This window comes from Cucurbita pepo, chromosome LG14 (genome assembly GCF_002806865.2).
Source record: "Cucurbita pepo subsp. pepo cultivar mu-cu-16 chromosome LG14, ASM280686v2, whole genome shotgun sequence".
Lineage (NCBI taxonomy): Eukaryota > Viridiplantae > Streptophyta > Magnoliopsida > Cucurbitales > Cucurbitaceae > Cucurbita > Cucurbita pepo.
Genome location: NC_036651.1, coordinates 6,744,660 through 6,757,102, shown reverse-complemented (window position 1 = coordinate 6,757,102; position 12,443 = coordinate 6,744,660). Strand labels below are relative to the sequence as shown.

Here is a 12,443-nt window from a genome sequence, read left to right as displayed (position 1 = left end):
GATCCGTTTTAAGTGGAGACGTGTTGCTTTCCCAAACTTGGGTGACTAAATGGTCAGTTTGCCGACTAACCTTCTATGGCTGACGAACAAGCTAGTATACACCTAATGCCCCCATTAGAGAGAGAGTTTTACGAGGTAACACTGCAACCAGAACACCGGTTAAACAATATGTAGGCTAAGTTAGTTACCTAAGTATGCGAGACGTAAGGATTGTACACCTAGAGCCGAGAGAAAAGCCCATGGTCACTTGCTCGGTTAAGGATGCGATGAGAGTCTATAAGTAGGTTGCTTGTTGGGTACAATTTTATACTCACCCTTCCTATATTTGTTTTTCAAGTGACTGAAGTTCCAGGTCGAGCCGAGGAGATATTTGAAATCTCTAAAGCCACATAGGGGTGTCGACCTAAGGTGGCTAATGTTCGTACATGCCCCAGACGAATTTTTTTCTATCATTAGCATTGACTTTGCCTAAATTCTTCTCCTTCAATCATAGCTTGTTGTCGTTTTTGATCTCATGCTTAAAATGTTGTTCAAATTACTGCAAAATAAACTCGATATTAAGATGATCTAGCTTTATCTGTAGGCTCTCTTTCTACTTACTAGAAATTTCAGATACACATGTAAGACTCGCTCTCGGTCAAATACAAAACGTCTACTAAACTTTCTGGCGGCCTAAACTAGCACGTTATGTTTATGCTTAGTATATATTTCAGACACGTATATAAAACTCGCTCTTGGTCAAATACGACCCCTCTACTAAATTCTCTAGCGAACAAAACAAACACATTTTGTCACATGCATGTGCTCCAGCCACTCTTGGCTTCACGCGCAAGTCCTCTTAGCCTTTGAACAGGCGCGATTCCTAATCTTTTGGGTTAATACCCGTTGTGTCATGCGCTCGATTTTTCTCTCTACAATTGTAACGAACGAAGAATATTTTTTTTTGGAGAGCGGCCAAAAAAGATACGAAATTTGCATATAAATCTATAAATTTTAAAAAATTTAAAATGAAATTTATAATTTTAAATGTTTATACCCATGGATGGTGAATGGATGAACTAAAAACAAAAAATAGAAAAAAAAAAAAAAAAAAAAAAAAAAAAAAAAAAAAAAAAAAAAAAAAAAAAANAACACAAAATTATCGTTTTTGGTTTCGGGATTGATGTTGTTCTTTGTGTATGGCGGTGAAGATGATCGTGTTTTTATTTAATATTGTGGAATCGGCTCGGTTGGGAGGCTGATCGCAATTGTGGCTCAAAGTGTTCGAACACAACGCCCAGAGCCCATCCCGTTATCATCTTTCCCACCAATTTCACCTCAAATTCAATCCTATTTACGAAATCAATTGCGGTTCTTGGGAAAATAGAGCAATTTCAAGTAGCGACGGGAGACGCTAATTGTGAGGAGGAAAATTGAGTGTCCACCAAGCTCGAAAAGAAACCAGACATGGCGATGCGAGAGCTTGTTACTGGAGGAGCTGCTTGTGCTGTTCCTGGTGCTTCTTCTTCTTCTAACCCTCTCGGTGCCCTTGCCAACGCAATAATTGGCTCCTCATCCAAGACCCAGGTTCTTTCACTCTACCTTCTGGATTTTAATTTGATTTTTTGTTTTTTTTTTTCATGAATTTGTTGTTTACTCGTTTTTGTCAAATCAGATTGGTAATTCATGTTATGTTTGAACTATAATCTGAGCAGGAAAGGCTACGGGAAATTCCTACATCGCAGCTCACAGGTCCAGAAAGGCCGTTTGCCCCTGCGAGCCATGGGCAGCTCCCTGGCTCTGAATTTGATCACCCACCGCTTCATCCCAATGAGCAGGTTCTTCTTTGTTTTTTGTTTTGAAATTTTTCTTTCAGAATTCACATGGAATTTTGAACTTATCTGTTGTTTCTGTTTTGTTTGATGTTAGGCGTCTAATTTTTTTAGCGGCTTCCACTCGGCTGCCGATCAGAGTGGTCTGGCCTCTGCATGGAATCAGGTTCAGGGCGGTCCTCCTCCTGTTCATTTGAGAGATATGCAACCAAATCTTGCTGAATTTGATCGAATTTATGACCAAATGCCTGCTTCTCAGGATCAACCCGTATTGGATGGTACTTATAAGTTTCCTCTTTGTTCATTAAAATTCTGGATGGTTGATATTGTTGGCAGTTCGATTGCGTTTTGTGTTGGAATCGAACCCTTTTCGAAGGACTTTGATCTTGATAACGAAAATTTAGTTCAACAACATTCGTCGTTTATCTAGTCTGGGTTCCCAATTCATGACTTGAATTCAAATTCTTAAATCCATAAGTAAAAAACTCCATAGTATATTTAATTCAAGAACTTCCAGATCATAGTCTTGAAACTATTATTTTTAGTTCATCCCAAAGTTATAAAACATTTAATATTGACTATGTAACATCTGATAATTGTTAGAGCTTGAATTTGGTACTCTTTCCAGTCTTACTAATTATTTATTTTTTGACTTCGTCTTTACTGTAAAGCAGGGCCACCGCAAAGAATTCTGTCGAACTTTTTGCACTCATTTGTAGAGAGTAGCCGTGGTGGAATACCTTTTCATCCTACCTCTCTGCCTTTATTGGGACTATCTGAAGGTGATAAACAATGTATACGAGATCGTAGTAGCATAATGGCTCGACATTTTTTTGCAGATAAGAATGAAGACTTCATAAATGCACAGGTTTGGCGATTTCTCTGTTTAGTACCATTTCATAAGAAAGAATGTAGTTAGCTTTTTTATACCAAATTTTCAGACATTATCCAAGCACTAGTTTAAGTGCAATAGGATTTCATCGTCTTCAGGTCACGTCTCATGTTTGGCTCTCATCTTTTCCCTTTTTGTTTAACTTCATGTTTTGATTTATTTATTTATTTATTTTTATGTTAAGAAAGACTGTTTCTGCTTATCTTGAAAGAACAAAATCAAATCTTGAAAAAGTATTTGTTTCTTAAAATATTTACGATCTTTTAGATAAGAGGCAACGCCTTGATGGAAAAAGTACATGAAAAGGGGAGTCATTGGCCCTAGGCACCAAATATATTAAGAAAGTGATCCTCTAATAGTATTAGTAAAAAGAACTTTAGTCGCAAGAAAAGAGATTGTAAACCTTTTTATGATTCCAAACGAGTTTGCGAAGAGAAGGGTTGAACATATTAACTTTCTGTTAATTCAATAGGTAAATTGTAAATGAAAACTTATCGGAGTTTCTTTGTATTCAATCCCTCCAGGTGAATGCACTTCTATCTTCCTTAGACATTGACAACAGTAGACAGGTTAGGGGGCCTCAGCCTGGTAGGTTTCATGAGTTGGAGGATTATTGGAATGAATCTCAAGCTCTCCAGAGACCTGGTGGTCACATTGCAGATGGATGGGCCTCTGAATATAGCCTAAACCGGGAAAAGTATGCTGATCATGAGGCTTGGGCTCAGTCTTTCGAACAACAACATGGTGCCAATGGATGGGCCTCTGAGTTTGAGAAGGTAAAGAGTTACAACTTGTCCATATTAAAGGATCTGTGGCTGGTGTGTTAACTAGCTTTCTAATGATTGCGTAGATCTTTTGCCGAGGATCATTTTGTAAATTTTAAGCATCAATAAAATTGCTACTTATATATATTAAAAAAAAAAAAAAAAAAAAAGCATGGACTAAAATTGGACAATTAAAAGTACATGAATAAAATGAAATGAAACCCAAAGTACAGCGACCGAAATGATATTTTAACTTTTTACTTCCAACAACCTTGGGGAAATATGTGTAATTATATTTTTGATTCTGTATGCACAATGCCTAATTTGACTCTAATTCAATTATAATAACTTATATTTGCCTCTGTGGTTGTGGATTGTAATTCTCTTGATATATTGCCACAGGAGAAGTTTCAGTTAGCATCGGCAGAAAAAATGGCAGGTGGTAATATGATGAACTTAGCTGCAATGGAGCAGACTCACAAGCTTGCAAAGACGTTAGCTGATAATAACGACCCTAAATTTCAGGTTGATATTTTGTATTATGATTTTAGTATTTCATTCATCTAAAGCATAACTAATGTTTTCATTTTACCTTCGTATTTGATAAGATCACATCACATAAGCAAATGCTGATGAACAGTTGGTTTGATTAATTAGGCTTGGCGATGTTGTAAAATTAGTTTTAATAGAAACAAGAACTATAATGGTATACATTATAGTAATTTCTTTTTACAAATAAAAGCAAAGGTCAGATTGATGGCTTTATTGATGGAAAATACAACCATGTATTAACATTTATTTTTCTGACTTTATTTCTTCATGGGCATCGTATGTAATTGTTTTAGGTTAAATTATAATTTAGTCCCAATGTTGTGTATATTTAGTTCCTAAATTTTTAGGTTCCAATGATGCTATTGGCTTTCAATTGTGATCTTAATAAGTCATTTTTGTTAACATTATTACTTAAGTGGTGAATAACTCGTTGGTTAGATTAGCACGTGTTGGCATAACGTGGCACAAGGACTAGGCTAGTTGGATAAAGTCAGGTAATGTATTCGACATGCCCACCCCACAAAGTTTTTAGGCCATCAACGTTGTTTTGTCAAACTGTCATCTGTTATGGTCTGTCATACTGTCACTTATTGATATTCCTCTAGATAGGTGCTTTTGCATTTTCTATGCTTCTTCTGGATTCTGTTTTTTTCCCTTCAAACTACACAATCAATTCATCGAAAAGGCCAAATTTGATATTTTATCCATCTGGCATGCAGAACTCGAAGTTTCTTCAGTTTGTTTCAAAGATGAGTAGGGGTGAACTTATTATTGAAGATAATCAAGTCAAGCCAAACTCTTTATCTCCATCAGATAACTGGGCTTCCGAGTACCAGCAACAGTATAATGGAGGTCTTCCCTGGTCTGATGAATTTGTAAGTCATGAAACAAGTTGTTCCCCTTTCTTCCCCACCTTGCAGTTTGACAATCTGTCGGATGGGTGGGTGGGTGTTTTTATGAATAATTCTCATGTTTGATTTTTGTTTTGTTTTCATTATTTATGGATGAAAATGAAGGAATGGAATACCGAGAGTGCTAGAAATCCTTCCCATAATCAGGGGTGGAGCCAAAATATTTATTGTCCAAACTTTACATTATGAAGAAAAATTAGATGGAAACAGAGGAACTCTAATTGTTTGAATTAAAAATAAACTCGGGGGAGCCCCCTCCTTTTGCTTTCCGGTCCTTACCTGCTTGGGGCAATGAGGTTATAACATAGGTTTCCAATCGTCCAAAATTGTGAAAATCCAGAAACTTTAAAGTTGTAGGTGGAAACCCTCCTGAATTTAGAAAAGTAGACTTGTTCCCACGCACCCACCAAAACTCTATCTACAAAATTCTCTTACCTCTTTCCATGTTATTCAGAATATGTGAAATCAAATTAGTAAGTTATCTATGTTTCTTATGAATTGGTACTAAACAGACCATTGTTTCCAAGTTATTTGGTTAACATAGTATTTAAATGCTTGTACAAAACTTATTTTTCTAAAAAAAAAAAAAAATGGTTCCAGGTTTCTAATCAAACTAATCGGTGGGCTGATGAGTTTGCTGAAGAGAAGCAACATATGTCAGATGATCCATGGGTAAATGAATTTTCCAAGTTGCACATGCAAGACGACTGGGTGGAAGAATTTGGTCAGCAGGTTGGAGAAGGGGCTTCTGGAGAAGCCGATAATTGGGCAAATGCATATGATGAGTATGTCTGATATTTTACTTCAAGTGACTATACTGTAATGCTGTAAACACCTGTCTATAATAAATTCTTTTGTGCCTTCTGCTTTACCTTCCTGACAGGTATCTAAATGAACAAGTAGCTGCCAAGGGAAAGACAGATGCTTCAAAGGGAATATACGTTTTTTCTGATATGAACCCATATGTTGGTCATCCTAATCCCTTGAAGGAAGGCCAGGATCTGTTCCATAAAGGCCTTCTGAGTGAGGCAGTGCTCGCTTTAGAGGCTGAAGTTATGAAAAACCCTGAAAATTCTGAAGGTTGGAGGCTTCTTGGAATTGCACATGCTGAAAATGATGATGATCAACAGGTATTTTATGTTACTGTTGCAGAATTTTTGGCTTTTAAGACCAACTAGGTATTTAACATTCTTCAATGGAAATGATTAGAAATAGAAGATCAAATAGGCGATTAATATTTTTTTTTTATACAGAATGATTAGTTTGATAGATTTTTGCTTATATTGTCAAGTCATATTTCTCTAGAACTTCTATGTTTCTTCCGGATTTTCAACTAAATTATTGAATTGAAAGCACCATCCCTTCAGTTGTTGTGGTATTACCGTTTTTGGTAAAATTGTCAAATCTCCTCGTGGAATCACGTATTTTGTAGTCAAAAAGCAACTATTGATCTACTAAGTTCCTGTGATGAGTTGAACTTATTCCCGAGTTTCCAAAACCTTGGGAATTAGTTATTAGAATATGTTTGTAGATGAAAACTGAAAAGATTTTAAGGGGCTCTCTCAAATTGTATTACATTCTCAACCATTTTCTAGAGGCTTACTGTTACTACTACCAATACTTTTATGACCTGCGTAATGGTAATGCTTCCCAATCTATAAATTTTTATATGTGAAAACTGGGTAGTTATATACAATATGTTTGTATGTGAAAACTGAAAAGATTTGATGGGACTTGCTCAAGTTGTATTACATGCTCAAACCATTTTCTAGAGGCCTGCTGTTATTACTACCAATACTTTTCTGACCTGATGGTAATACTTCGGAATCTATAAATTTAGGTGATGCCTTTTCATGGCATTTGTACATTCGATATCGTGGTGTGCCATGTCATTATTAACTTCGGATTTCTGATTATTATTTGTACAATAAATATGCTATAAATTGGTATATGCAGGCTATTGCTGCCATGAAGCGGGCACTGGATGCTGACCCTACAAACTTAGAGGTGCTTCTTGCGCTTGGTGTGAGTCACACAAATGGTCAGTGGTTGCTTCCTTATCTAATTACATGCTGCACATAATTTATATCGTTAGTTCAGCAAATTTTTAATTATCTTGACTGAATGACAGTAGTTATTAGAGTTGAATCTTTGTAGTGAGTTTGTATATAAATTATATATAGCTCTGTTAAAGATTTTAATTTAATTATGGGTTTGCTAGTGGTCAGAAGATGAGATTTTTTTTTTCCCTTTTTCTAAGGAACAATTTTATTGATGTATGAGATTACAGAAAAGGGTAAACACCACAGAAAATAGCCTTTTGGGGATGTGGGTCAGGTTGACCATCAACTATTGTCCTTTTAGGTTTCTTGATGTCGTTCTCTGGTGTCAATTATTAAACGATAACCCCATGGTTTGGCTAGGTGATTCAGTTGGCAAACTATAACCTGGGTTATGGGTTCGAACTAAGGTGTCTTCCTACCTAGGATATTGAATATTATTTTTCTCTAGTAGTATCAAATATATAGGTTCAAATTGCTGCCCTATGAAATTAATTAAAGCATGCAGTGTTAAAAAGAAGAGAGGAATTTTAATCCAAATGCTTCAGCCTGGCTCCACATCTCAACTGTTGTTAGGTCTGAAAAGGATTAGGATGATTTTTTCCAAGGGAAATGAAGACGGTGGGGTGATGTGTGAGATTGGATTTAATCGACCGTCTTTAGTTGGCCTTTATCTGTAGGGTATAAGAAACCTTTGTAATCTTCATGTTAGTTCGCCACCTAGTCACCCCCCCTTTGTAAGTGTTTCACAATTAATAGGTGTGTTTCTTAAAAAAATAAATTGATCTATTACTAAAATGATTACTGCAGAATTAGAGCAAGCTGCTGCTTTAAGATACTTGTATGGGTGGTTACAGCATCACCCGAAGTATGGAATGCTTGCAAAACCGGAGCTTTCTGATTCGTTGTACTATGCAGATGTAAGCACCATGTTATTTCTGCTCATTCTTCTTCAGCTTTTGTTACGAACTCAAAAATCTCGGGAAATTTATTATTGGAAAATGTGCCTATCTGTAGTTCATTGCTTTATCATGTAGCGGAGGCTTAAAAAATTAGGTGGAGTATAACATTTGCGATTAAATCCAGTCATCTGATTACATTAATGTGCTAAAATTACTTTCAAGTCCATGGGCATTACTTTTTGGCACTTTCATGGTTTCTGCAGTGAGCTAAGTAAGTGCTATCAATAATAGAATCTGGGTTTGGATATTGTAGCAAATAGCGAAGTATCCAGAAACGTTTTAACTGCTGATATTTTTGAATGCATTGCCATTATTAAATTGATATATATTATTGGTTGGCTTGGGTAACCTGTCCAGATTTAATCAATTTTTCTTGTATGCAAACTGAAACCGCTGAATTGAACCGACCCTGGTTTCGGTCGGGTTAAGTGGTTTTTTTTATTTTCCCTTGGGGTGCAAGATTGTCACTCTTTGGAAATCTAAAGGGGTTGGAAAAAAAAAAAAAGATTCAAAGAAGCAATTTGCTTGACGTGAAATTTTCACTGAATTTTTCCTTGGTTTGGATTTTGGATTTCATTAGCTTGACTATTTTGTAATTATCCTTTAAGTCTCTTGATTGGAGCTTTTCTTTTCGTAGTCTGACTCCCTTTTTTCTTAATGTTGGGTGTATTTTTTATTGCCCTTGTAGTCTTTCATGAGCAAATGTTCGGTTTTTTATAATAGCAACAATAATGATGAACGAATATCATTAGTATCTAGGAGTTTTTAGTATGGAACTTAAGATGCTTTCTCATCATGCATCCATTGCTCTCTTTGGTCTAAAACTATGCACCATTTTCTTTTTTGTATGTGCAGGTAGCTGGCTTATTTAACGAAGCTGCAAAAATGTTCCCTGATGATGCTGATGTGCACATAGTACTTGGTGTCCTTTATAATTTGTCCAGAGAATTTGACAAAGCAATTGCATCCTTTGAGACAGCCTTGAAACTAAAGCCGCAAGATTACTCTCTTTGGAACAAGCTAGGTGCTACGCAAGCTAACAGCATTCAAAGTGCTGATGCCATATTAGCTTATCAACAGGTATCAGCCCTGTATTCTCTCCATCTTTAGAACGTATCTTTGCTCTTACCATTTTTTTTTTTTTTTTTTTTTTTTTATTGGTGAGATAAGAACGAAGTTCCATCAGGCATAGTTGACATTTAATTATTATTATTATTATTATTTTTGATAAGAGACATTCAATTATTATTTTAAAAAGATATGGTCTTAATTTCATAAGAGAGGGTGAGAGAGACGACGAAANGGCATTCAATTATTATTTTAAAAAGATATGGTCTTAATTTCATAAGAGAGGGTGAGAGAGACGACGAAAAGGCTGGCAGTATCCATTTAGGGTAATGAAAATGGAGTGTGAAGTCTTTAGATACTCCTAAGGTGTGTGTTTGGAGGAGGTAGAGCAAAAGCAGCGAAGAGAGGGAAAATTGTGGGATTGATTTGTATCCAACTAGTTACTGCCAAAGACAGCAGATTCATTAGGCAAACAAGAGGTTATGACTGTTATGGTTAGCAATTTGCATTCAGTAATGGTAGGGAAGTTTTGGAGATTTTGCCAAACCACCATGATTACATTGGAAGCTTTTAAAATTGTAGCTAGGGACGAAGTTGAAACAAGCACAATCTCTTGGGTTGGAGTGGTAATTAACCAGGAAGAAATTGAGAAAAAAGTGAACATCTAGACAAGTTAGAGGAGGAAAGATTGTCCGTGTCTGTAGAGGAAAGGGAGGACACTGTCCATCTTCGAGTGAGAATTTCTTCGTTACGGTGGGGGTGTATACATACATGTATTTTAATAGACGATAATCACGAGAAGAATTAGTTTGCTTCTGAACTTGAGGAGGATACAAAACAAGTAGTCACAGAATGGAGGGTGCAGTAATCTCCGAACGTTAAGATTTGAAGAAAGAGTAATGCTTTTTCGATAACAAGCTGAGCTTCCATTGAGATTAAATTAAAGAAAGAGCAATGTTTCTACACTGATCTGATCTTGTAGAAACCTGTGGTGAAGCTTTGACCTCAAATTTGAATTGATTTTTCAATTTATGCATGCGCTTCAGTCTATGGGTGGAAACATTTTATAGGATTTTTCTTGTGTATGGTCATGGTCTCATTGGAAATGTTCGTGCTGGCCAAAAACTAAACTGCTTAAGTCCATGAACAACTCGTCTTATCGCAAATTATGTATTTACAACAGTGTCTACTTTTACTTATTTTAGCCTTATAATGACTCTTCTGAGTGTGTTTACTGACTTAATTGTCTCTTAGGCACTTGATTTGAAGCCTAATTACGTTCGTGCCTGGGCCAATATGGGAATCAGTTATGCTAATCAGGTATATGTCCTATGCTTAATTATTTCTCCTTTTCCAGTTTCAGTGAATTATCAAAAAGTTGGGAAGCCCTCTTTCTTCAACAATCTTTTTTCCGGTTGTTATTCACCAATCATTTCTAGTTTCAGTTTAAGTAATGAAGTTGTACTGAAACATTAATTGACTTTCTTTCCCTCTACACTTTTAGGGGCTCTATGAGGAATCGATTAAGTACTATGTAAGGTCACTTAGTATGAATCCAAAGGCAGACAATGCATGGCAATACTTAAGAATTTCACTAAGGTATGTGATTTAGAGCGATTTTATTCTTGCATCGCCCACCCACCCTTTAATGCAAATATGAAATCATAGATTTCTCTATTGCAGCTGTGCATCAAGGAATGACATGCTGGAAGCCTGTGATTCCCGCAATCTCGATGTTCTTCAGAAGGAGTTCCCATTATGATATTATTCTTCGCAAGTATTGGATGAATAAACTTCGACTGAAAGGGTTACATGTCGGTTATATCGAAGAGGTTACAGTCAAATTTTACTGCAGCGTGGACTGTTAGTCTTCTTAAAAAATTTGTTGGGGGTTGGGGGGGAGGAAGTTAAAATGAAATTACCGTTACTGTACACATCAATGTATTCTTTGAGGAATAATTGTGTTTATTACTACACACCCAATAATGACTGTATATAACAATATATGTAGCCCATGTACGAACCTCGTTCCTTAGTTTTCAATAAACACACAGAATATATCATATAATGCTGTTTAATTTTCCTTTCTTTTTATTTCATTATCTTATTAGTTGGGCATTGATTAAAAATGCAGTGAAAGTGATGGAGCTTTGGTTATGGGATTGAGGAAGAAGCTGGAAACTTGCAGAAATGGTGAAGTGATCCTCCATGACTACTTCTCTACACTGGTAAATACAAAAACTTTGGCCTTCTCTTTCTGAGCTACACGTTGATGATTTCTGGCGTCATTTGTGTAAGTAAGTCCAATATAGGGGAAAGATTTGTAGTCCGTCCACACTGATTCTGTGTCTGTTTTTTTCTGTCTTTGTAGCACAATAGAAACACACTCGTACACTTCATACACAATGATTTAGGTAGGATAATGCTGTGGCTCTGATAGAAGGATTGGTACGATCCCCACCTTATTAAATAAACCAACCACACACCCATCTGCTTCTGCTCTCTCTGTCTCTGCCATTTTACTTGTTGCACACGCCCCCGTTTCTTCCCCCTTACAGCTTTCACACGTCCCTACAATACCCAGTTGCACCCTACTCTACTCTTTTAACATTTATTTGCATTTCCTGCCCCTCTTGTGAATCTAAAATAATTTCATGATATCCATGCTATTCAGTTTTAGGCTAATGAGAATGGCTTGATGGTTCTTGTGTTGTTATCCGTTTACTCCTAGAATGCGAGATCCCAATTGGTTGGAGAAGAGAACGAAACATCATTTATAAAGGTGTGGAAACTTCTCTCTAGCATACGCATTTTAAAAATTTTGAGAATAAGCCTGAAAGGAAAAGCCCAAAGAAGACAATATTTGCTAGCATTGGGCTTGAGCTATTACAAATGGTATCAAAGCCAGAAATTGGACGATGTACCAGGGAGGAGGCTAAGCCCCAAAAAGGGTGAACATAAGGCGATGTGCCAGCAAAAACACTGGCCCTCAAGGGGTGGATTTGGCGGGGGTTCCCCATCGATTGGAGAAAGGAACGAGAGCCGGTGAAGATGCTGGGTCCCTAAGAGAGTGGATTGTGAGATCCTATATCGGTTGGGGAGGAGAACAAAACACTTTTTATAAGGTTGTAGAAACCTCTTTTTGAACGAACGCGTTTTAAAAACTTTGAGGGTAAGCACAAAAGGGAAAGTCCAAAGAGGACAATAACTGTTAGCAATGGACTTGGACGGCTACATGGAATGCCTCTATGATTTCCTTTCCCTAAGACACATGCTGCACTAAATCTCGTTACATTGGTGAATCCTTGATGCATCTTGTAGTGTAAAGCCATTCAATGTGTGTGTTTGTATTCTATTCATTTGCCTTTCAAAAGTTTGGTTGTCATGCTCTTCTTATTTTCAAACTAAAATATAAAATTGCCT

General features: G+C 36.6%; 1 protein-coding gene across 1 annotated transcript; it reads left to right on the top strand.

The window, feature by feature from the left end:
• Nucleotides 1-1,135: 1,135 nt before the first annotated feature.
• Nucleotides 1,136-11,104, top strand: LOC111810240 (peroxisome biogenesis protein 5-like). Its single transcript, XM_023696888.1, has 15 exons — nt 1,136-1,566; nt 1,695-1,817; nt 1,909-2,089; nt 2,486-2,679; nt 3,228-3,479; nt 3,870-3,992; nt 4,739-4,894; nt 5,531-5,715; nt 5,814-6,060; nt 6,887-6,971; nt 7,801-7,910; nt 8,808-9,032; nt 10,275-10,340; nt 10,525-10,619; nt 10,704-11,104. The coding sequence occupies exons 1-15, from the start codon at nt 1,447-1,449 to the stop codon at nt 10,780-10,782; spliced, it is 2,241 nt and encodes a 746-aa protein (XP_023552656.1). The 5' UTR covers nt 1,136-1,446; the 3' UTR covers nt 10,783-11,104.
• Nucleotides 11,105-12,443: the final 1,339 nt, after the last annotated feature.

Coding starts and splice junctions, on each gene's coding strand:
- LOC111810240 (XM_023696888.1), top strand. CDS start 1,447: ATGGCGATGCGAGAGCTTGTTACTGGAGGAGCTGCTTGTGCTGTTCCT. Junction 1,567..1,694: donor GCTCCTCATCCAAGACCCAG/GTTCTTTCACTC, acceptor TAATCTGAGCAG/GAAAGGCTACGGGAAATTCC. Junction 9,033..10,274: donor CCATATTAGCTTATCAACAG/GTATCAGCCCTG, acceptor ATTGTCTCTTAG/GCACTTGATTTGAAGCCTAA.